The 22,698-nt window shown below is 42.5% G+C and overlaps 1 protein-coding gene across 1 annotated transcript in view; it reads left to right on the top strand.

The window, feature by feature from the left end:
- The first annotated feature begins 5,129 nt into the window (after positions 1–5,129).
- Slc25a36 (solute carrier family 25 member 36) overlaps positions 5,130–22,698 on the top strand; it is a 38,387-nt gene continuing 20,818 nt past the window's right edge. The window contains exons 1-3 of the mRNA XM_021172824.3: positions 5,130–5,365; positions 18,377–18,541; positions 21,679–21,756. Of these exons, the coding sequence (XP_021028483.1) occupies positions 5,325–5,365; positions 18,377–18,541; positions 21,679–21,756 (284 nt within the window). The 5' untranslated portion in view covers positions 5,130–5,324. The remainder of the gene's footprint in view (positions 5,366–18,376; positions 18,542–21,678; positions 21,757–22,698) is intronic.

Here is a 22,698-nt window from a genome sequence, read left to right as displayed (position 1 = left end):
TTTTCAGGGGATCTTGAACCTACTTTTGGGCTCAGAGACACTGTATTTCCCTTGAGGAAACAGTTGTTTCACTATAGGGGAAAAATATCCATCTTTGCAACAAGTATCTTATCTACCTCTGGTACTCCCTCCCAATGCTTATCATCTCCAGTGTACAGAGCTAGGTCAGTAAACATCACTGAGTTTCAGTGTCACGGAATGGCTGACGGGAAGGCACCCAGGGGAGAGTAAAGTGCATGAGGAAGTTTCTGACCTGGGATTTTCCATCTGGGACACAGATATAAGTGCATACTTTGTCTTCTCTAGACCCTTAACTTCTTCTGCTGACTCTTTCCAAAATTGTTCACGGTTTCGTAGGACCTTCAGTTTATACTCTCACCGGGGGTTGGGGGTGGGGGGACTTTCAACCTCCATTCTCATCATGTTGGGGGAGGGCGGGGCTAGTGAGCTATCAGTGTGATCTAAAGAATGAGATTACATACTTTGGAACCAGCGTTCTTCCATTTCCAGCACAGCTCATCACTTGCAAGTTGGGTCAGCTTGATAAGTCGCATAAACTCTTCCTATCTCAACTTCCTGTCTGTGAAGGGGGACTTCCTTCCAATGCTTGTAAAGAGGCTTAATTTAAATAGTTCCTAAGTATTTGCAACACTGTCTGGTACACAGGAGGAACAAAAGCATTGTTAGACACATGCACACACATGGATGTTCATAATGACTCTATTTGTAGTAACTGAATATTGCTGCCACAAGATAAGAAATGAGCTAAGCCGGGCGTGGTGGTGCATGCCTCTAATCCCTGCACTTGGGAAGCAGAAACAGGTGTATTTCTGAGTTCGAGGCCAGCCTGGTCTACAGAGTGAGTTCCAGGACAGCCAGGGCTATACAGAGAAACCCTGTCTCGACCACCCCCCCCCAAAAAAAAAAAGAAAAGAAAAGAAATGAGCTAGTGATTCTTGCTACTATATGAATTAGTCTAAGAGTAATTATGCTCATCAAAAAAAAGATAACAAACATATGCATATGTGGTGTGTATGTATTTAGGTATGCCTTTTGTGGCTTTGTTTAGATCAAATTCTAGATAAATTTAGTGGTTGCCTAAAGGGGTTAAACAAAACTGGAAAACCTATAATGGGCAGGAGATTTGGGGATGTTGTGGGTGGGAGTTGGTAGATATAACAATTATCTTTATTACAGCGGTGCTTCTGGTGTATATACACATACAAATCACCAAACTATATTGTGTAACGGGTATGGTTTATTACATGTCAATTGTAACTTAAAAGGGCAATCAAGGTCTAGCCATACAGAGTGCTGTATAAATATGAAGTACTTCAAGATTATCATCATTGCAGTGCAAAGTATCTAAAGGGATAGTCACCCAGCTATTGACAATGGTTTCCATTTTAAAGTAGGATGTGGGAAAAGACACTGACAAGATTTTAATTTTTTTTTTAAACCCTTCTGCATTAACTTACTGCTAAAAGTAAAACTAGGGCCTGGGATGTGGCTCAGTTGGCAGAATGCTTGTGGAGAACACATGGAGCCCTGGGAGTGTTTGCAAAGCATGCATGGAGCCCTGTGGTCTATCAGCAACTGTACTTCAAATCACAAGACTACATAAAAAGCAGGCGTGGAGGCATACATCTGTGATCCCAGCACTTGGAAGGTAGAGTCAGGAGGATCAGAAAGAAGTTCAAGGTCACCCTCAGATATGTAGTAAGTTGAAGACCAGCCAGGATGCAAGAGACCCCATGGGGAGAGGGGGAGAAGAAAAGGAAGAGGAGGAGGAGGGAGAGAAGGAGGGCAAGGAGAAGGAGAACAGAAAAGCAAAGAAAAGGCACATAAAAGACCACCTGCTTCACCTTTGTGGTGTTTGAATGAGAATGCCCCCCATAGTTCAGGCATGTGATACTTTGGTCCTCAGTTGGTGGCACTGTTTGGAGAGGTTCGGTGGTAAAGCCTTACTGGAGAAGGTACATCACTGGGAGCAGGCTTTGGCATAAGAAGACCTGGGCCAGACCCAGTTGGCTGCCTGCTACCACTGAGGCTGTGAGTCCTTGGCTTCCTGCTCAGTCATCATGCCAGCAGCAAGGCCTCTCCACTGTGATGCATGCTTGTTCTTCTGGAACCCTAAGCTGAAATAACCCCCCTTCTTGCTTAAGTTGCTTTTGGTCATGGTGTTTTGCCACAACAATACAACCTCATACAACAAAACCCCACCAAACACTTAAAACTGTTGTTTTAAGGGCTGAAGCTTTTAAGAATTTCTAAACCGCTGGGCAGTGGTGGCGCAGGCCTTTAATCCCAGGAATTGGGAGGCAGAACCAGGCAGACTTCTGAGTTCGAGGCCAGCCTGGTCTACAGAGTAAGTTCCAGGACAGCCAGGGCTACACAGAGATACCCTATCTCAAAACAAAACAAAACAAAACAAAACAAAAACAACCCCCCAATATTAAATTTTCTAAAACTACAAGAAATAAAAATAACAGAAAAACAGAGAAGAAAAGGAGACCTCTGTCTAGCTGTGCTCTACTGTACCCCACCCCAACCCCCACCCTCTAACCACTAAGAACGTTCGTTCTTCAACTCTTTAGCAATTGAAATTAGAAACCATTGTTAGTCAGGAAGGGGAGGCCTCTGTTTTTGAGGTACTTGTGTCCAACTGTCTGACAGAGAAGATCACTTTGGTCTCTTCTCACTAAAAAATTGTTATCTCCCAGAAGTCCTCTTGTTAGAGATTGGGAAGGGAGATGGATAAACTGGTGGGAAGTTTCCTTTGGTACCATTCACCCGGCTCTAATACCAGCCTTCAGGAAAGCTCGAAAAGCTTCTAGAAAGAACAACGGGGCCTATTCAGTGAAGCAGTGTTCTATCCGGAGAGATAAGGAAGGCTATGACAGTGCTGCGTACCCAGCAGGCGTATAGACTTTAGCATTGGTGCCCCAGAGGACGGCGACCAAATTAGCAGAATGTGCTGGGTCTGCACCCACAGTGGCCTCCAAGAGAGACAGAAAGGGGACCAGCAACACTGTCTTGTCACCGACCCAGGAATGACTGTGACGGTACAAGAACATGCCCATAGAACTTGTTCACAGCCGCAGCGCTGGGGACAGCCTCAGAGTGGAAACAAGGGCTCGGTTCTCTGAAAACGCATCGTATTCAGTCAAGCAAAGAGGTTCTGCCGTGAAAGGGAATGAAGCACCCATCCTGCAGCAACACTCGAGTGGATTTCGAAGACACTTTTAGTGAAAAATTCCTCACACCAAAGGCCACACATCAGTTTTAGAAATATGTATTTATTTATAAGTAATGTGCGGCATAGGCAAAACCAGAGGGATAGAAACTAGATCAGTGGTTTGTAGGGAAGAGGAGGAGAGGAGAATGGGAGCGACTCCTAACAAACATGTGGTTGCATTGTGGGTGAGGAAGCGTTCTGGAAATAGGTAGGTGAGGGCTACACAACCGGGAAAATACACTAAAACCCACCAAACCACACACTTTATATATACTTTTTTTGGACAGGGTTTCTCTGTGTTGCCCTGGCTGTCCTTCTGTCTACCTCTGTAGACCAGGCTGGCCTTGAACTCAGAAATCCACCTGCCCCTGTCTCCCAAGTGCTCGGATTAAAGTTGTGCGCTACCACTGCCCGGCTAAACCACACATTTTAAAGAGCCATGTGTCCTGGGAGTTGTGTCTCAACACAACTGCCATATAAAGAAAATACCCGTTGGATGTCTTGCGGGAATCTTTGTCATTTGGCTAGGGTTGTCGTCACTCTTTGTGTCCGCTCTTCCAGTTTTGCCCCTTTGTCATCCTTTCCCGCTCTAATAGACTGTTCTCATTTCAACAGTAAAGCTCAGAAGTCAGGCTGTACTGGGGATGAGTAGGGTAAGCCCTGGGCCAAGGACTTTGGCTGCAGTGCCCCTCCCCCAACAATAATAATCAGATAAGGAACACAATATCGCTGACTCTCCGCACTGCTGAAATGCTTTAAATAATTTACACACTCAGTCCTTTACAGTGGCATGAACACTTGCAGTCTGTACGTTTTGTAGGAATTTAGTTGCCGGACAAACACGGAGAGAGCTAAAGCAGTTAGAATTTTGTCAAGGTGTGCCCGTGTAAGTGGCTCTGGAAATTTTCATGTGGGCTGGAAAGGGTGATGGGGCCCCTGCAAATGGAAGGGCAGTTTTATGGGGGAGGGGGATGAAGAGAAAGAAATAATGAGATATATTTCTGTTCCTTCTGTGTGATTAGCATATTGATATCTATTTATATTATTTTGACGATTCATCTGTACCTTGCAAATAATAAGCAGTTAACAAAAAATTGAAATCATGGCCGTTTTCTAGAGAAAGAAAACTTTCCCTAGTCCTACATATACATGTAAGAAATGTGTTGATTAGTAAAATAAGTAGCTCGTTTATTCCTGTAGTAAACCTTCACGTTTTAATCTACTTGCCTTTTACTGAACACTTTCCCCTCATGTGACTCTACCTTAGTCCTGTCAGGAATTCTCCGTCAGCATTCCATCTCAGGAATGTTCCAGAGTGTGGACCGCCTTTAATCCCATCACTTGGGAGTCTAAGGCATGCAGGTCTCTGTGAGTTGGAGGGCAAGCCCCAGAGAGCAGCCAGGGTTGGTCTCAAAGTGAGATTTTGCATCTTTTTCCTGACCAAAAGAAAAAAAAAAAAACGATTTATCTCGCCACTCCACAGCAGATCCCAATTTAACGCTTATGTTTAATGATCATGTTTAATGCCGTACTGTTTGTGAGAGTGCAAGCGAGTATATTCGCACAAGAGATTTCCAAGGCAAACACCGGGAAGCAGAAAGGCTCAGTTCTAAACCCACAAACTTGCTGTGGCCCTGGGCCGCTGGGGTTTTATCCTAGATCGTCCCAGCCGGCCAGCGCAGGTAAGTGGCGAGGGCTGGGCGGCTTTCTGATCAGCGCATAGGGTGAGAGTGCGAGTCGACCCACTACACACCCGCAAGCACTCCCGTCCTGCCCCGCGGCCCTTCATTGAGGAGCCCCCTGGACGATCACGTGAAAGAGGCGTGCGAACCTCGTGACGTCACGCGGCCTAAGCCAATAGGAGCTTCTGTTTATGTAGGGACCTCCGACTCCTCAGGACTCGCACTGCGCAGTCCGGCGGAGCTCGCTGGAGCAGGAACCCCGTGGGGTGGGATCGCGGGTGGCCTTCCGCAGCGGCGGCTCCGCCCACTCCCTGGCGTCCCCCTTCTTGGCCCTCGCCGCTGGCCGTGGCGGCCTGCTGGGTCCGTGTCCCGCCTCTGCTCCCGGAGGACATGCAGAAGAGAGAATGAGCCAGAGGGACACGCTGGTGCATCTGTTTGCCGGGGGGTAAGGTTGCTGGGGCGCGCGGGCTGGAGGCCGCGGGCCTGCGAAGGCCACGCCGGGCCTGGGCGGGGGGCAGGGCGTGAGTCGCGGCCTAGCTCGTCTGGTACTGCGCGACAGCGGAGGCACACGGATCCGGACCTCGCGGAGGAGGCTCGGCCATGGCGACAAAATGGGAGCAGGCTCGGCCTCCCCGCCCCGCACGACTGGGCCTCACGTTGCCCACGTTCGCGGGCGACCTTGTTTCCGGCCGCCGCTGCGCCTTTGCTGCTGGCCGGCGTCGTAGCCGACGGGGAAGGCGTTGCAGTGCTCGCCCGCGGTGCGCGGAGGTTATTTCCAGCTTCGGAAAATTTTCTCTCCCTTGCCTGCTCCCGTTTGCGGGAGATGGTGCAAAAGCGGCAGTGACTTTGAAATCAATCTCTCTCTCTCTCTCTCTCTCTCTCTCTCTCTCTCTCTCTCTCTTCTTTTGAAGAGATGGGAAGGCAGCCCCCCCTCCGACCCTCCAGCACTGCCAGCTTTGGAGAAGGGGTATGGATGGTTTGAGAGACGTCGAGTACTAGATGAATATTTCATTATATATGTGTACAGGATTAGTATGGAGCCCGAAGTCTGGTTTGCTGATCCCCCAGCTACAGCCATTTTGCTGAGCCAAGTTTGTTCCTCCATTCGATATGTTCCTTCCCAATTATTTAGAGAAATAATAGAGCAACGTTAAGACTTTTACCTGCAAGACTATAAAGTTGTCACAAAAAAATCGCTATGGTGAATTAACTTTTTAACCTATATAACAGAATAAAGTAGTATTTTAAAGTTCGGTGGTTTGATTCTTGGATCGGCCACTTTAAGGGATACATACATATGTGTATGCATTCTTTGCATGGTTGTTTGCTTTGAGTTAATGTGTGGAGATTCTATTGCCAATATGACAGTACTTTACATAGTTGGCACACACGTCATTCAACATTTATGATTCACCAATTTTGAATGGTCCACTATTCTGGCATTTAAACAACTACTAATTTTATGAGTAGCAGTTTGCCTTTTGTGTTTCTAAAATGCTTACTGCCAGTAAAGGGCTAATTTAATTTCTGCAGTACCTGTACTTGGCACCTGCTAGTCAAGTTCTCTGCCACAGGGCTCCATCCTCCGGCCCTTAGAACATTTCTTTTGTTTTTGTTTTTCGAGACAGGGTTTCTCTGTGTAGATCAGGATGGCCTCGAACTCAGAAATCCGCCTGTCTCTGCCTCCCAAGTGCTGGGATTAAAGGCGTGTGCCACCACTGCCTGGCCCCTTAGAACATTTTATTAATCTCTCTCTCTCCCTCTCTCCTCCCCCTCTTTCTCCCTGTGTGTGTGTTGGGGGTGGGGGTGGGGCAGAGTAGGAGAAAGTAAGGATGTCATCTTGTAGTTGGATTTCTACTTGTAATTAGATCTTCTGGAAACACCTGAAAGTTAGAAGACCATAGATGTAGTTCAGGTTGGTATTTTATTTTGTTCTGAGTTAAGAAATAGACAGAAGTCTTTAATCACTTCTCTTGTAGAGCAGAGTTGACAATGGTCTCTTCTAGAGTCCTTGCATATATATGCAAGTTTTGTTAAAGTACATACTTGTGTAGGATATAAATGTTAGTCTGAACGTGGATATTTTCCAGTTGTACTAGGATCATCACTTTGTGTTTATAAACACTTGTGAAGTTAGGCCATTCTATGTAGGCTTTTTGTTTTAGTTGAGAGCTGGAATGGAGAATTATTATGTATGGGATTAAAAAATATCAGTTCATTTCTTCCACTTCTCAAGAAGTCTAGTACGCACACAGTAGTGGAATGTTAAATGGGGCAAGGTACGTGTGTTGTGAATTCCCCTCCTTCCTATTGCATCTCATATTCGTACATAGTGGTTCCATATGTACATATACTCTGTAGACGCAGTAGTAGGTGGTAGCAAAGGGCATTTAATCAAAATACAGAAAACATACAGATGTCAAGACAAATACCCCAAGTTCAAACACTTTCATGCTTGTAAAATGAGGACTAAGTTATTGTAGACATCTTGACAGTTACACAGTACATGAATTCTGTTCTGTGTAATGTTCTGGCAGTGTTGTATGTACTGAACATAGATAGAGTTCAGGTGATGTTGGTAATATTCTTAATTGAACATGTCTAAGTTATATATCAAAATTGTTTATTTTGGCAGTAATTTAGTGTGTTTTTCATAATTGCTAGGTTTGTTTATTGTGATAGAATTATATACACTAGTAGTTGTAAAATTCACCTTACTACAGGAGAGGTGTGTCTTTGTAGGCTCTATGCCTGGACTTCCTCACATACAGTTATTCTTTGGATTATGCTCAGTATACCTTAAAAGAACCAAGAGTAACCTTTCATAGTGGCATTCACTCTTAAGCAAGGGTTTTCTTAACACGGGAGCCTTTGAGTTCCTTTCCTGATAACTAAAATAGTGTATACTCAGGTGGGCTCATCAGGGTCCCAGAAAGATTTGGGGCTGTGTTGTTAAATAGGAACATTTGAAACAGACCAGCACTCGTGCTTACTATAAATCACCCTTTGAGCTCATTATGCCTTTGCCCTAGTTAATATTCAGAATTTATAAGGTCATTGGTTGGGTTAGTTAAGTTACAGAGACAAATCATCGTAGCCTGCAAAAAAGAAAAAAAATGTAAATAAGGTTAAGTTTTCATTGTACTTCAGGCACACATGATACAAAACATTTGTATGCATCAAGTAAAATAAACCTTAACATTAAAATTTTATATATTTATGTCTGTGTGTGCACACACATGTGTATTTGGGTGTATAGGTGTGTGTGTGCATATATATATATATATATATATATATATATATATATATGTGTGTGTGTGTGTGTGTGTGTGTGTGTGTGTGTGTGTATATGTATATATATATATACACACATGTTTGTAAGAACCCAAGCAGGCCAATCCTGGAACTCGTTCCTGATCCTCTGCAAGACCAGGAAGTACTTTCCTATACTTCGCCACCGCTGTCTCTTCCTCCACTCTTCCTCCTCCTCCTTCCTCTTCTCCTCTTCCCTTTCTTTCTTCCTTCCTTCTTTTCTTCAAGGCAGGGTCTTTCTATGTAGCTGTGGCTGTCCTGGAACTCAATATGTAGACCAAGCTAGCCTAGAACTCAGAGATCCTCCTGCCTCTGCCTCCTCAGTGCTGGGATTAAAGTTATTGGCCACCACAACCTGCCCAGTAAATGCTCTTAACTGTTGAGCCTTGTCTCCAGATCCATCCTGCAAAGACCTGTTGGGCTGCTATAGCAAAACACCATAAATCAGGTGGCATCTAAAAAGTTAGCGTTTATTTTTTCCAGTTCTAGAGACCAGATGCAGTGATGGCAGATTGCATGCCTGCCTGGTGAGGCCATGCTTCCTCAGCCTCCATCCCCACTCTGCCCTCAGACGGTAGGAAGGGCTGGCTAGTAGGGTCGTTTATGACACTAATTCCAAACAGAAAGCTTTGCCCTCAATATCTAGTCACTTCCCCAAAGCCCAGCTACTGTTACCTTACGTAGTAGGATTTGAACCTATGAATGGTGGGGAGAGATCTTAAACGTTGAGACATCCCCCGTGAGAATTCATTCCAATGGATTGGAAAACCAGGAGAATTCTTAAACTATTAAAACAGTATTCTTGTTGTTTTTGTTTTTTCTTCCTTTTTTTTGGTTTTTCGAGACAGGGTTTCTCTGTGTAGCCCTGGCTGTCCTGGAACTCACTCTGTAGACCAGGCTGGCCTCGAACTCAGAAATCCACCTGATTCTGCCTCCCGAGTGCTGGGATTAAAGGCGTGCGCCACCAACGCCCAGCTTAAAACGGTATTCTTAAACTATTCCCTGCACTGGATTAGTGTAGGGGGTGGGGAAGGGCTAGGACTCTTTAGAATTCCCAAGAACCCTTAGGATAGTTTTAAATTCTAAGACCATGTTTATAAGAATAGTATGACATTGTTTGCTTTGTACTGGAAGTCTGAAGGCAAAGCGTGTAAAGGCAGCTGTTGGTAGTCTCACTATTCTTCATCTAGAAGCAGAGTGTTTAGGGTGTCTGCCAGTTTCACTTAAAAATATTCATGCAAGGGTCTGGAGATGGTACATTAAGGGAAGTGCGACTGCCTAAGCATGGGGACTTTTAAGTTCAAATCTCCAATAAAAGCTTAGAACAGAGAGCGGGGGTTACCCCAAAAGCTGTTTCCTATAAGTGGGATATGTTCTTCTAGCGGGGCTGCCTTGTCTGGCCTCAGTGGGAGAGGAAAGGCCAGGTGGGATGATACCCAGGGTCCCCACCTGCTCAGAGGAGAAGGGGAGCGGGGACTAGGGAAGGGTTGTGGGAGGGGCCACCAGGAAGGGGTCAGTGAGTGGGATGTAAGATGAATAAGTAAAATATTAAATTTAAGAAGATTAGAACAGGAATTATCAGAGCAGAAGAGCTAGCTAGGCGAGGTAGTGCCTGCCTTTGATCCCAGCGCTCAGGTAGGAGGCAGAGGCAGGCAGATTTCCAGGTTTGCCTGGTCTACTAATGAGATCCTCTCAAAAAGAGAAGGGGGCGGGGCAGGGGGAGCAGGAGAAACAGAAAGTGTGTTCTGAAATCCAGTGAGGCAAGTATATTAGAGCAAGGAAGAAATGTTGAGACTTCTAGTGTTTTTAAAAAAGACTTTATTTATTTATTTACTTACTTATTTATTATATGTAAGTACACTCTAGCTGTCTTCAGATCTCATTACAAATGGTTGTGAGCCACCATGTGGTTGCTGGGATTTGAACTCTGGACCTCTGGAAGAGCAGTCAGTGCTCTTAACCACTGAGCCATTGCACCAGTCCCTGGCATATAAATTATGTTTAGAGCCCTTAGCCATTGGACCTGATCTGATTTAGTGATTTTGATTGGGTGTTTACAGGACAAGGGGTTAGAAATGTGATTGGAGCAGGAAAGAAATAGAAAACTAATGGACAGCTTTCAAATTTGATGCAAAGGGAAGCAAATAGATTTAAGTTATACTTTATGGGGGAAATTTACCTCAATATATATTATATTCCTTCTGCATATTTTGTTTCCACAGTGGATTTTTTAGTCCTTAGTCTGATGTTCTACAATTGTATCTTGATCTATGTGATAGTTTCCTGATAGTTTATCAGTTGACCAGCATTTTTGGATGTTATTAGTCTTTATTTTGCTCTAGTATGCAAAATAAGAATACCCTATTAATTTTTACTATATTAGAAACTCTACATGTACCTTAAATACCCCCCCTAAATCTAGTTTTTTGATGGTAATCTATTACTGCATAGGAAATGTTCCTATCCATTTTGGAAAAAAAATATTTATTGACTTATATACAAAAGTCATGGAGCTAATGCTCTGTCTGTAGTGTTGGTTAACAAATAGCTACACAAGAAAAATTGGGGGTAAGAATTCCCTAATGAGGTTTACTGGATTTTGAGATGGACCATATGTTTTAATAAACAACCCCCCCCCCAACGCCCCAAGATTGGTTAACCTTTTTTTGTTTTTGTTTTTGTTTTTGTGAGATGGTGTATTACTTGGAGACAGAAAAATGGGTCAGCCTGTTTATTCTGCTTTTACAAAGTAAACTCCATTTGTCTGAGAAAATAGGTTTGTGTAAAGTCAAGCACCTTTAAAGATGTGCACACGACTCAGTCGTGCAGACCTGCTCAGGAAATACTTTGCACATGTAGGAAGTTCTTTGCCTGTCTCACAAGGATCCTGGCCCAGGCACACTCAGAGCCTCAGAAGGAAGGCAGCTTACGTCTGACCGTCAGTCTTGGATTCAGTTATTGCATGTTGGTCCTTTTCCTTCAACAGAATCTGGAATATTCTTAGGTTCCTGTGCCCCTACCCCAATTTGTTTAGTAAAAGTTTTTTGTAGACACTGGAACGGGTTCTAGTGGTTCAGCAGTTTGAGACTCCGACTGCTTTTGTGTCTGCACCTGGACGGTTCATGGTTCTTAGCAGGTTGATTGAGATTTGTCTGCTTGGTACTGACTGCTTGCTCTTCAGTGAGACGTCGTCCTTTGCCTTCCCATCCCCTCACTCTCTGCTTAGTCCTTATGCACCATGGTCAGCTTGGGTGGGACAGCACTTTGAAGCCCTCGGTGGGCACACTGCTTTCTTTCTTTCTTTCTTTTTTTTTTTTTAAGATTTATTTATTATATGTAAGTGCACTGTAGTTGTCCTCATACACTCCAGAAGAGGGCATCAGATTTCGTTAAGGATGGTTGTGAGCCACTATGTGGTTGCTGGGATTTGAACTCTGGACCTTCGGAAGAGCAGTCGGCACTCTTAACCACTGAGCCATCTCGCCAGCCCCTGCTTTCTTATAAGGTCTGTTTGCAGAGGGTTTTTGTTTGTTTGTTTTTGTTTTTTGTTTTGTTTTTTGTTTGTTTTTGTTTTGTTTTGTTTTTTGTTTTGTTTTGTTTTTTCGAGACAGGGTTTCTCTGTTTAGCCCTGGCTGTCCTGGAACTCATTCTGTAGACCAGGCTGGCCTCAAACTCAGAAATCTGCCTGCCTCTGCCTCCCGAGTGCTGGGATTAAAGGCGTGCGCCACCACGCCCGGATTTTTTTTTTTTTTTTAAATCTGTGCTTTTAAAGAGTCTCCTGGTTACACTGAGTTTGAATTATTCAACTGTGCTGCTTACTCAAGAGGTTGGTAAAAAGTACTAACGTAGTTGACCACTGGCATGCCAGAAATTTTCTCTTATGTACATAAGCAAATACAAGCAGCTCCTTAGAGGTGGGTAAACTTACTAGACAAACATAAAGTAGAAGAGTTCTAATTGTCTTATAAAGCTGTTGAGTTAAACAAGGCTGTAGATTGATGCATAGAATATATTTCTTTGCATCTTATTTCTCTAAGTGATCTTGGCTATTTTACTCTTCTGGTTCCTTTTCCTCCCTGGTCCCTCCCCTTTCTTCCCTTTCCTCTCTTTGTTCTTTCCCTTTCTGGGTGGCAGTGTTTCACCATGCAGGTCTGCAGTTCTTGGTTCCTTTGCTTTAGCCTCAAGAGTGCTAACTTACAGATGTGTACCAGTCTACCCAACAAGTGCCTATAAGAGTGTGTGTGTGTAACTGTGTGTGTGTGTGTGTGTGTGTGTGTGTGTGAGAGAGAGAGAGAGAGGTTCTACCTGCCCATACGTCTGTGTTGTGTATGCATTCTGGGTGCCGTTTGAGAGCATCGGATCTTCTAGAGCTGCTGTTACACATATACTATTGTGAAGCTCCACCTGGGTGCTGGGAATTGACCTTCAATTCTCTGGAAGAGCAGCCGGTGCTCATAACCGTGAAGCCGTTGTTCCAGCCCCTGCCCACGGCCTATGAACTATTAGCACACACACTGATCCAGGTAGTTTGACTAAGAAGAGATAATTGAGGTTACTTTGGATGTACCAAAGATATTATGCCATTTATAGTTCAGTAAGATTCATAATCTAGAGATTTTTTGATGCTATAATGATTTTTTAATGTTCTTTGATCTCAAACTTGGCTGTTCTCTCCATGGAATAGCCAGTGAAGAAAACAGTGACTTACAGAAATAACTTTAAAGTGTGATGTTTACATAGTAAAATGTTCACATTAGCAGACTAGTTGACGGCCACAATGCATTCCCTCTGACTCAGGGCCATACCACTGGGTTAGAGGAGAAAAGCACTATGAGGAGGGAGGGAGCGAGGCAGGAGATCCTGAGGGCCTGCATTAAGGCCCTTGGAGTGGGCTGCCGAGAAGCCTGTCTACAGCCAGCGAGACTTAAGGCAGTTAATTTTTTTTCTGGGTTGTCATTTTCTTTGTGTCTTTTGCTCTTTGAGACAAAGTCTGCTTTGTACCCGTGGCTAGCCTGGAGTTTGCGATGTAGACCAGTTCCACTTGACTCTGCTTCCCCAGGGCTGACTAAGGCTGTGTCTTTTTCTTTTTCTTTTTCTTGTTTTTCTGATAGTTGTCAGAAACCCTTGAGCCCTTTTCTCATTTCTGGTGATTTTTAACCTAGAACTTCCTGCATGGGTAATTAGAGACTTTTCAGCTAGTTTTGATTTCAGAAACTTCCTCATCTTGATTCTGCAAAGTAAACCAAGAGCCTCATGCTTCCAGCCTTCTTTTTGTTTTGTTTTCTTTTTTTTTTTTTTTTTTGGTTTTTCGAGACAGGGTTTCTCTGTATAGCCCTGGCTGTCCTGGAACTCACTCTGTAGACCAGGCTGGCCTCGAACTCAGAAATCCGCCTGCCTCTGCCTCCCGAGTGCTGGGATTAAAGGCATGCGCCACCACGCCCAGCTCAGCCTTCTTTTTATCTTGAGACTAAATTGAGTCACTAAATTGACTTAGCTTGTCTCGGAACACCCTAGCCTAGGCGGGTCTTGAGCTTGTGATCCTCCTAATTCTCGCTATTTTTGTAAAACATGATTATGTTGGTTATGCAAAATAGTATTTCTAAAATGTTTAAAATGTCCTTTAAAAATCTACTTATTGATATGAAACTGGAGAAGTGGAGTAAGGCTAAAATAACATAGTATTTGGGGTTTAGTTTTTGTTTTGAGATAGGGCTAGCCTAGACTTTGTTTGAACTCACTGTGTAGCTGAGGGTCACCTTGAACTTCTGATTCTGATTCTGCCTCCCAAGAGCTAGAACTGTTAACCCTGTACCATGGCTCCCAGGCCTTTCCATTAATTATTTGCTTAGCTTAGAATACTTATGTCATCCACATCTTACATTCGTATATGAGATAATATTGCAGATTTAATATATTTTAGCTGTGTTCATGTTCATTTTGACATAAGAGTTAAGTGCATTGCAGCACAGTGCTTTACTCGTGTGCCATAAAAATAAAATACCTTTGGGGCTGGAGAGATGGAGAGATGGCTCAGTGATTTAGAGCACTAACTCTTCCAGAGGTCCTGAGTTCAATTCCCAGCAACCACATGGTGGCTCACAACCATCTGTAATCAGATCTGATGCCCTCTTCTGGTGTGTCTGAAGACAGCTACAGTGTACTCTTATGAATAAAATAAAAAAAAATCTTAAAATAATAATAATAATAAATAAAATACCTTTTTACCCAGTGGTGCTGGGTACTCAGGAGGCAGGCAGTCTGACAATCTGATGTTTTTCTCTTCTTTGTGTTCTCTCTGGCTATAAAGTCTTTCTTGTCTGCAGTTGAAAAGATTGTGATAGTGCATCTGCATGCAGTGCATTTTCTTAAATTTGAACTCAGGTTTTTGAGCTCATCAGGGAATTCAGCTCCTGCCCAGGAGCGTGTGTGAGTGGGTGCATTCGTGGGTGCTGGGAAATTCGGGCTCAATTCATGCTAGACAAATACTATCAGGAGCCTTATCCCAGCTGTATTCCCTTTAGAAAGTAAGATTTCTGTCACAAATACCTGCTGCTTCTGGGAAGATTCTTGTTGGGTATTTTACTTGTGGACATAAACATATTAAATGTTTTTGCATAGTGGAAATGCATTCAGCTCCAAATACTTCATATGTTGCTAATTTTCACATTTGGCTTTTGTCCTAGTTTGCTTTCTGTTGTATGATAAATGCATGACCAAAAGCAGCAAGCAAGGGTTTGTTTGACTTAACCTGTCCTAATCCCAGTAGATCACTGAGGGAAGCCAAGGAAGGAATTCAGGTAGGGCCAGAACCTGAAGGAAGGTGTGAACTCCAGCAGAGGCCATGGAACACTGTTTACATTTCTTACGGTCCATCGGCTACTGATTGTAAACAACCCAAAACCTTCTGCTCAGGGGTGGCACCACCCACCATGGCCTAGACCCTCCCACCTCAGTCATTATCAAGAAAATGCCTCTACTTGCCCAGACATGCCCAGAGGGCAAGCTGTTGAAGGCGGTTTCCCTTAAAGGTTCTCTCTTCCTACATAACTCTAGTATCAGATTGACAAAAGACTAACTAGCACAGCTTTTTAAAGATCTGTATTGTTGAGAGTTTCATACATGCACAGTGAAATATATCTACTCCTATAAACCTCCAACACCCCTATATTCCTCTCAGTACAGTCCCCTAATTTCATGCACACACACACACCACCTAGTTGGGGCTGCCTTTCTGTGCATGGGTGTTGGACGACCATCCACTGGAGTGTGGAAATTGTTCCAGTAGCCACAGCACTCAAATTTTAAATGTAATTTTACTTACTCTAGCAGCTGTCAACTACCAATAGCTCTTCAGTACGAATGGGGTCTGGACACTGTTGCATATGCCAGAAAGATTTTGCTGAAGAGACCCTGTCTCATATGAGACTTTGCCAGTGCCTGGCAAATACAGAAGTGGATGCTCACAGTCATCTACTGGATGGAACACAGGGCCCCCAATGGAGGAGCTAGAGAAAGCCCCCAAGGAGCTGAAGGGGTCTGCAACCCTATAGGTGGAACAACAATATGAGCTTACCAGAACTCGGGCGGCGGGGTGGGGGTGGGGGGGGTGGGAGGCGGTCGTGGAGGTATAAGGGACTTTCAGGATATCATTTGAAATGTATATAAAGGCCGGGCGTGGTGGCACTCGCCTTTAATCCCAGCATTCGGGAGGCAGAGGCAGGCGGATTTCTGAGTTTGAGGCCAGCCTGGTCTACAAAGTGAGTTCCAGGACAGCCAGGGCTATACAGAGAAACCATGAGGGGTGGGGAGGGGAGAAATGTATATAAAGAAAATATCTAATAAAAAAAGAAAGAAAAAATGTGGTCTGGAAATCATCTGCCTCACTTATTTCAGGATTTGGCTGGCTTGACCTTTTGTAGCTAACCCCAGCTTACACTGCTCCACTTCCTTTAGTTCCTTTGCTCTGTACAGTTCTCCTCAGCTGTCCTGTCAGACTCGTATGTCACTCTCACTTGAGTTTAGAGTTAAGTTTTATCCCAAGAACTCTCTCAGATCACCTGCAGGCAGTCTTTCCAAATGACTTTCCCTTGGTGGCCACAAATCTCATTTCTGCCCTTCTAGTTTTGCCTTTTGCAGAATATCATAAAAGTGAAGATCTCATATAATTAAAGTCATGCCTGGCAGGTCTTTTCAAGGAGCATAATGTTTGAGATTTATTTAGCCTAGGTTTTTGTTGGCGGATAGTATTCATTATAGATGAACTACAGCTCAGTAGCCCCTGATTAACTCAGACATTTGTGTGGGTTTTCAGTTTTTAGCCACTGTAGGTTAAGCTGCTATAAACATTCATAAGTAGGCATTTCAGCAAGTCTGCCTGTCTGTCTCTGTCCAGTCAGAACCTAGGAGTGAGGCTACAGTTTACATGCATCTCTACTATGGAATGGGTCATTCTGTTTTCTGATGTGGTGTTCCACGTGTCAGCCTTTTAAATTTTAGCAATAAATAGCTGTGTATCTCATTACATCCCAAATGGCAGATGACTGAAAACTTTCTGTGTTTGTTTGAATACACCTATCTATCATTTGTAAATTCTGCTAAATATCTTGTTAAAGGGTTGTCCAGTTTCTGAGTAGCAATACTTACTTTGTCAGGCATACGATTTGCAAATTAGTCTTGGCACTCTTTCTTAACAGGTTCTCTCAAAGAGGGAAAGTTTTAAATTTTAGTATGATACAACTTTTCAGTTTTAATTTTCTTAATGGCACATAGTTATTATCAATATAAAGTATTCTTTGTTTCATATTTGGAGTGGTAGGCCTCAAATCCAGAGTTACTCCATGTGGCCACATTCTGGATCCTGAAATAATTTCTTTTTAATGATTTGTTATCTGCTTTTCTTCCTTTTTCTAATGCCCGTCTTCTATATAACCTTGTATTCCATTAGCTCCCGTTCACAGCAATAAGTACATCTCTGATCAGTTATTCTCGTGACCTCAACTGGGTAGCTAGCTTTTAGTGCTGTCAGGAAAAATTGTCTCCATTTTTCTGTTGTGACTGGAGTTTTCAGTTTGTTATGTCTTGAGACAGCGTCTTGTGTGTCCAGGCTGGTTAGTCTAGGGTTACAGGCCTGCGCCGCTGTATGGCCTTGTCTAGCTTTACATGGGTGCTGGGGACTCCACTCGGTCCTTGCTTGTACATCAAGTGAGAGTACATACGGGAATGTCCTATGCTTGTACTTAGAGAATAATTGCTTAGATTATTACTTAATTTTTTTCCTTAACTGGCTTAAATAATACATTTTGCTATGAGTATTTTGTTATTCTAATGATCAGCCTTTATATAAAATGAATTTTGTTATTTATTTTTTTAACTAATTCTGCCTGTTCTGCACACATGGACATAACAGATAATGTCTGTAAAACTGTGCTTTGTAAGTACAGTCCTTTGAGTGTTGGAGTACTTAAAATTAGAAATAAGTATGGTTATTCATAAGTAATTGATCTCTGTCCTATCACTCAGAATTAGTTCTGGGATTTTTAAAGGATTAGAAATTTGAAAGATGTTACACACTGTAGATTCCAACAGAGCTCTGAGTTGCCCATGGGCAAGGAACACCAACCACCTCTTACAGCCTTAATTCAGTTTGTCACTCACTTTTAGTAAAAGCCATCATTGGAATCTTCCTTTACCTAATTGTACTTTGTGTGTAAATTATTAAGCTCATTTTTTTCCATATTTTATTCTGATAATGTGGGTACTAGAGCTACCAGTTATAACATAACAGAGTTTTTTCCATAGTTCCCTCAGTTCTTTTTTGTTGTTGTTTTTTCGAGACAGGATTTCTCTATGTAGCCCTGGCTGTTCTGGAACTCACTTTGTAGACCAGGCTGGCTTTGAACTCAGAAATCCGCCTGCCTCTGCTTCCCAAGTGCTGGGATTAAAGGCATGCATCACCACACCTGGCTCCCTCAGTTCTTTTTAGAAAGTGTTCGTTTGCAGCGAAGTGAAACTTTCAAAAAAATTAGTCTTCAACATTTTAAATTGTAGTAAGCTTGGGTCGGAGCACTAGGTAGGAGTGTGTATTCTCATTGGCTGATTAAATGCCTACTTTCTAGACTTACTGGTTTGTTGATTTTTCTTGTAGATGTGGTGGCACAGTGGGAGCTATTCTGACATGTCCACTGGAAGTTGTCAAAACACGGCTGCAGTCATCTTCTGTGACATTGTATATTTCTGAAGTTCAGCTGAACACCATGGCTGGAGCCAGTGTGAACCGAGTAGTGTCCCCTGGACCTCTTCATTGTCTGAAGTAAGAGCGAAAAGTCATGGATTTTTTTTTTTTTTTTTTTGGATGCTGTGATTTTAGTGATTCCCACATGCTTAGTTTTTATCTTCCATATTTTAAAAGGTTCTTTAGAAAACTCGAAAGTCAGAAGTATGAATCGTACTTCTTAGTGGTGATAGGCCATAAAGGAGTAGAACAGGTAATTATAAAGATTGTGTGAAATGGAATATTTTCAAATTGTATATATTTAGAATATTTTTCTACGTTATCCAGTGGGTTTCTTTTCTAAAGGTATCATAGGTTTGTTTGTTTTTTTTTTTAAATTGGTTAATTTTTTTGTTTGATTTGTTTTCAGGCAAGGTCTCACTATGTAGTCCTCCCTGGTCTAAAGTTCAGCCTCTAAGACAGGCCTGCCTCTGTTCCACCATGCCCAGATGGCTGTTCTTTTACCTTTGAAATGAAAGTAGTGTTGTACTGTTATGTGCTCAATAGTCACATACGTGCACAAGTACCTGCATCTAATGCTGGCAGTCTGTTTTCACTTACAAAATATAGAACATATAACCTAAACAGCTGCAGCTTGAAACAGCCCAGCCTTTAAATATCTGTGTTGTCATTTTCTGATTTGGAAAAAATGTTTATATTACTAGACTTAATTCACAATTCAAGACTGGCTGTGGTGACACATGCCTTTAATCCTAGCACTTGGAAGATGGAGGTAGGCAGATCTCTCTGAGTGTGAGGCTAGTCTGGTCTACAGAGCAAGTTCCAGGACAGTCAGGGCTACCCAGAGAAACCCTATCTCAAAAAAACAAAACAAAACAAAACCCTACTCCCATCAGTTTCTGTGTCTTTAGATTTGTATTAGAACCCAGTGCTGAGAGTCTGCCTTGTCAGCTCACATGACTTTAATCTGTTTGAATTTGCTCAGTAGTGTTTGTTTTGTAGGAGCAGATGAGCTCATCCAGGTGTTTACATTTGCTACTAAATTGCATCACACTTGTTCAGCTTGGTTACCCAAGAACATGAAAGGTAGAATAAAATTCAGCAATTTTGAATTAAATTAAAATGTCACAATTACAGAAAAGTATTGATTGCTGTGGGAGATTTTTTTTAACTTATTCATGTATTTTATGTATATGGGTGTTTTGTCTACGTATGTGCACACCAGAAGAGGACATCAGATTCCACAGGAACTACGGTTACAGATGGGTGTTGGGAATTGAACTCAGGAAGAGCAGCCCGTGACTCTTAACCACTAAGCCATCCCTCCAGTCCCAGGAAATATATCTTTGCATCACAATTATGACATTACTGTTGATTAGGTCTTAAAATTCTCCCTTAGACGCCTGAGATATATTTTGTTCTGGTTTTCAATAATTTTGCTTTTACTTCATAGTAAGAACTTTCAAATCTCTTTAGATTTGTTTGTTTTTAAATATAGATTTCTTAGGTTTTTTGTTGTTGTCTTGAAACAAGGTTTCATTATGTAACCCTGGCAGACCAGGCTGACTTCAAACTCACCACAGATCCACCTGCTTTTGCCTACTCAGTAATAGGATTAAAGCCACGCACCACCTCTACCATTTTCTTAAGTTTTTCCTTCTCTCCTTTAATCTCTTTATAAATTAGTCACCAAAGAACCCATTATCACTATACTGACTAGTTTTCTTATTGTAAAATTAGGATCAGTGAAAAGTTACTTTTTTCTCAGTTAACACCTTGGACTTCATAAAGAAAAGTCTTGTCTCTCTGCCCATACCTTTAATTATTACATTCATCTGCCTTTAAGAGCTCTTTCTTAGCCGGGCGTGGTGGCGCACGCCTTTAATCCCAGCACTTGGGAGGCAGAGGCAGGCGGATTTCTGAGTTCGAGGCCAGCCTGGTCTACAAAGTGAGTGCCAGGACAGCCAGGGCTACGCAGAGAAACCCTGTCTCGAAAAAACCAAAAAAAAAAAAAAAAAAAGAGCTCTTTCTTTTCTTTTTCTTGTTTTTTTTTTTTTTTTTTTTTTTTTTTTTTTTTTTTTTTTTTTTTTTTTTCCGAGACAGGGTTTCTCTGTGTAGCCTTGGCTGTCCTGGAACTCACTTTGTAGACCAGGCTGGCCTCGAACTCAGAGATCTGCCTACCTCTGCCTCCCGAGTGCTGGGATTAAAGGCGTGGCCACCACGCCTGGCTGTGTTTTCTTCTCTCTTTTCATGTAGTTATAAGCTGCTTATACACTAAGTTCTCAATATAGTAAATTGATTGAAACTCACCAAGCATTCCAGTGACCCTTAGGACATTAGGGTGATAGATTTTTCAGTAGCAGCTCCCGGAAATGATGGGACTTGATACTGTGGAACTTGAGGGTATTTTCCAAGATGGAAGACTTCAAGGACTGGGCTGTGGCTCAGTGGTGCAGGGCTTGCTTTCTACAGATGAAGCTTGATTCTGGTCCCCGGCACTCAGCTCAGCCAGGGCTCCAGAATAAAGCCTTGTCTCAAGACAACAAACAAACCAAGAAATCTATATTTCAAAACAAGCAAACAAATCTAGAGAGATACTGAAAGTTCTTATGATGAAGTAAAAAAGCGAAAGAGCAAGTCAGTGCCACCATATACTTCCTGACTTTCTGTTACTGTGATAGAGGGCTCCACTGAAGCCCAGCTTGACTTGAAACTCACTCTGGAGTCCAGGTTAGCCTGAGACTTAGGATAGTCCTCTTGTCTCAGCCTCCCAGGTGTTAGAATTACAAGCATGAGTCTGCATGCTTGCTTAAACCCATCATTTTAAACATTTTGTACATGTTTCTATGAGTACATTCATGCCACAGTCTACATGTAGAAAACAGAGGCTAACTGTGTAGAATCGGTTTTCTTCCCATCTTTACTTGAGCTTCAGGAATCCAAACCACATTCTCAGGCTGCATGGCGAGTGCCCTTACCCAGGGAGCCGTCTTACTAGCCGCTTTAGAAAAGAGTGTGTACAGTTTTGTTACCTTGGCATATCACTTGAGTCCTCAGTACTTTTTCCTGGGCCTGCCTCCTGCACAGATGTTTTTATAAGTAACGAAATGGACCTGAAAGATACATTATAGATGAGACATTGGCTTTGCTCTAGGATATTAGTAAAGGGTGATAGAAGAACATTGCTTTTTAATAATTTGCTTTTCTCTTTTCAGGGTTATCCTGGAAAAAGAGGGCCCTCGCTCGTTGTTTAGAGGATTAGGCCCCAATTTGGTGGGGGTTGCTCCCTCAAGGTAAAAAAAAAAAAAAGTAGTAAGTAAGATTCTGGCTGTCTTTATTTCAAGGTATTTGGACATAATCATTTGCAGAAACAACGCACATTTCAGTATTCTCAGGAAGTTAGATAGTTGAGTTTCTTTTGCTAATCAGAAGGAATCTCCAAAGAAAACCTTGGTTCTGGAGCTAACAGAAAGTCATTGTGCTGTGAACAGAAAGGAAATGTTTCATGTTGTAAAGAGGCAGTGTAGTGTTTGCTTTAAACTGTGGGTGCTCATACTTGGAAAGGGAAGGGTGGAATAAAGTAGTTCTAACTGCGGTAACTCTTAAATTTCAAAAAACAAAACAAAATATCTTTAAAGAAAATAAAGGGTTTGGTGTATGTGTGTAGAGGGGCGTCTTTGTTTTTGATTTGAGACAGTCTTACTGGGTGGTCCTGCTAACCTCAGAATTACCATGCTCCTGACTAACATACCTGAGTACTAGAGTTACAGAGGCTTACCTGACTATAAATAAGCATTTTTTAAAAAAATGTATTTATACCATATGAATGCTCTTCCTGCACAAATGTATGACATCATGTGTGCCTAATCAGAACAGGGGATTCTTCCATGGTAAAATGCTGTTCAAAAAAGTTCATATTTAGGATGAATATGAACACCTAGTTCTGTACTTCAAACTGTATACCTCATTCACATCCTGTTACTTACTGTGTTTCACTTTCATTTTAAGAAAATACTCAGAGTGAGCTTGTTTGCCTACACCTATAATTGAGAGGCTGAGCAACATTGTCTTGGATTCAAAGCCAGAGCTTAGCTACATATGGGGGAAGTTCTGGGTGAATGGGTGTTGGTAGTGAGATATGAGATAGCTCAGTGTGTAATGGAAGGAACTTATTTTCCTACAAACCTGATAACTTGTATTCAGCACTCAGAACCAACAGTGGAAGTAAAAAATGC

The sequence above is a fragment of the Mus caroli genome, unplaced genomic scaffold (genome assembly GCF_978045245.1).
Source record: "Mus caroli unplaced genomic scaffold, Mus_caroli_1 scaffold_11, whole genome shotgun sequence".
NCBI lineage: Eukaryota > Metazoa > Chordata > Mammalia > Rodentia > Muridae > Mus > Mus caroli.
Note: the sequence above shows the minus strand (reverse complement) of the source record. Positions and strands in the feature narration are given on the sequence as shown.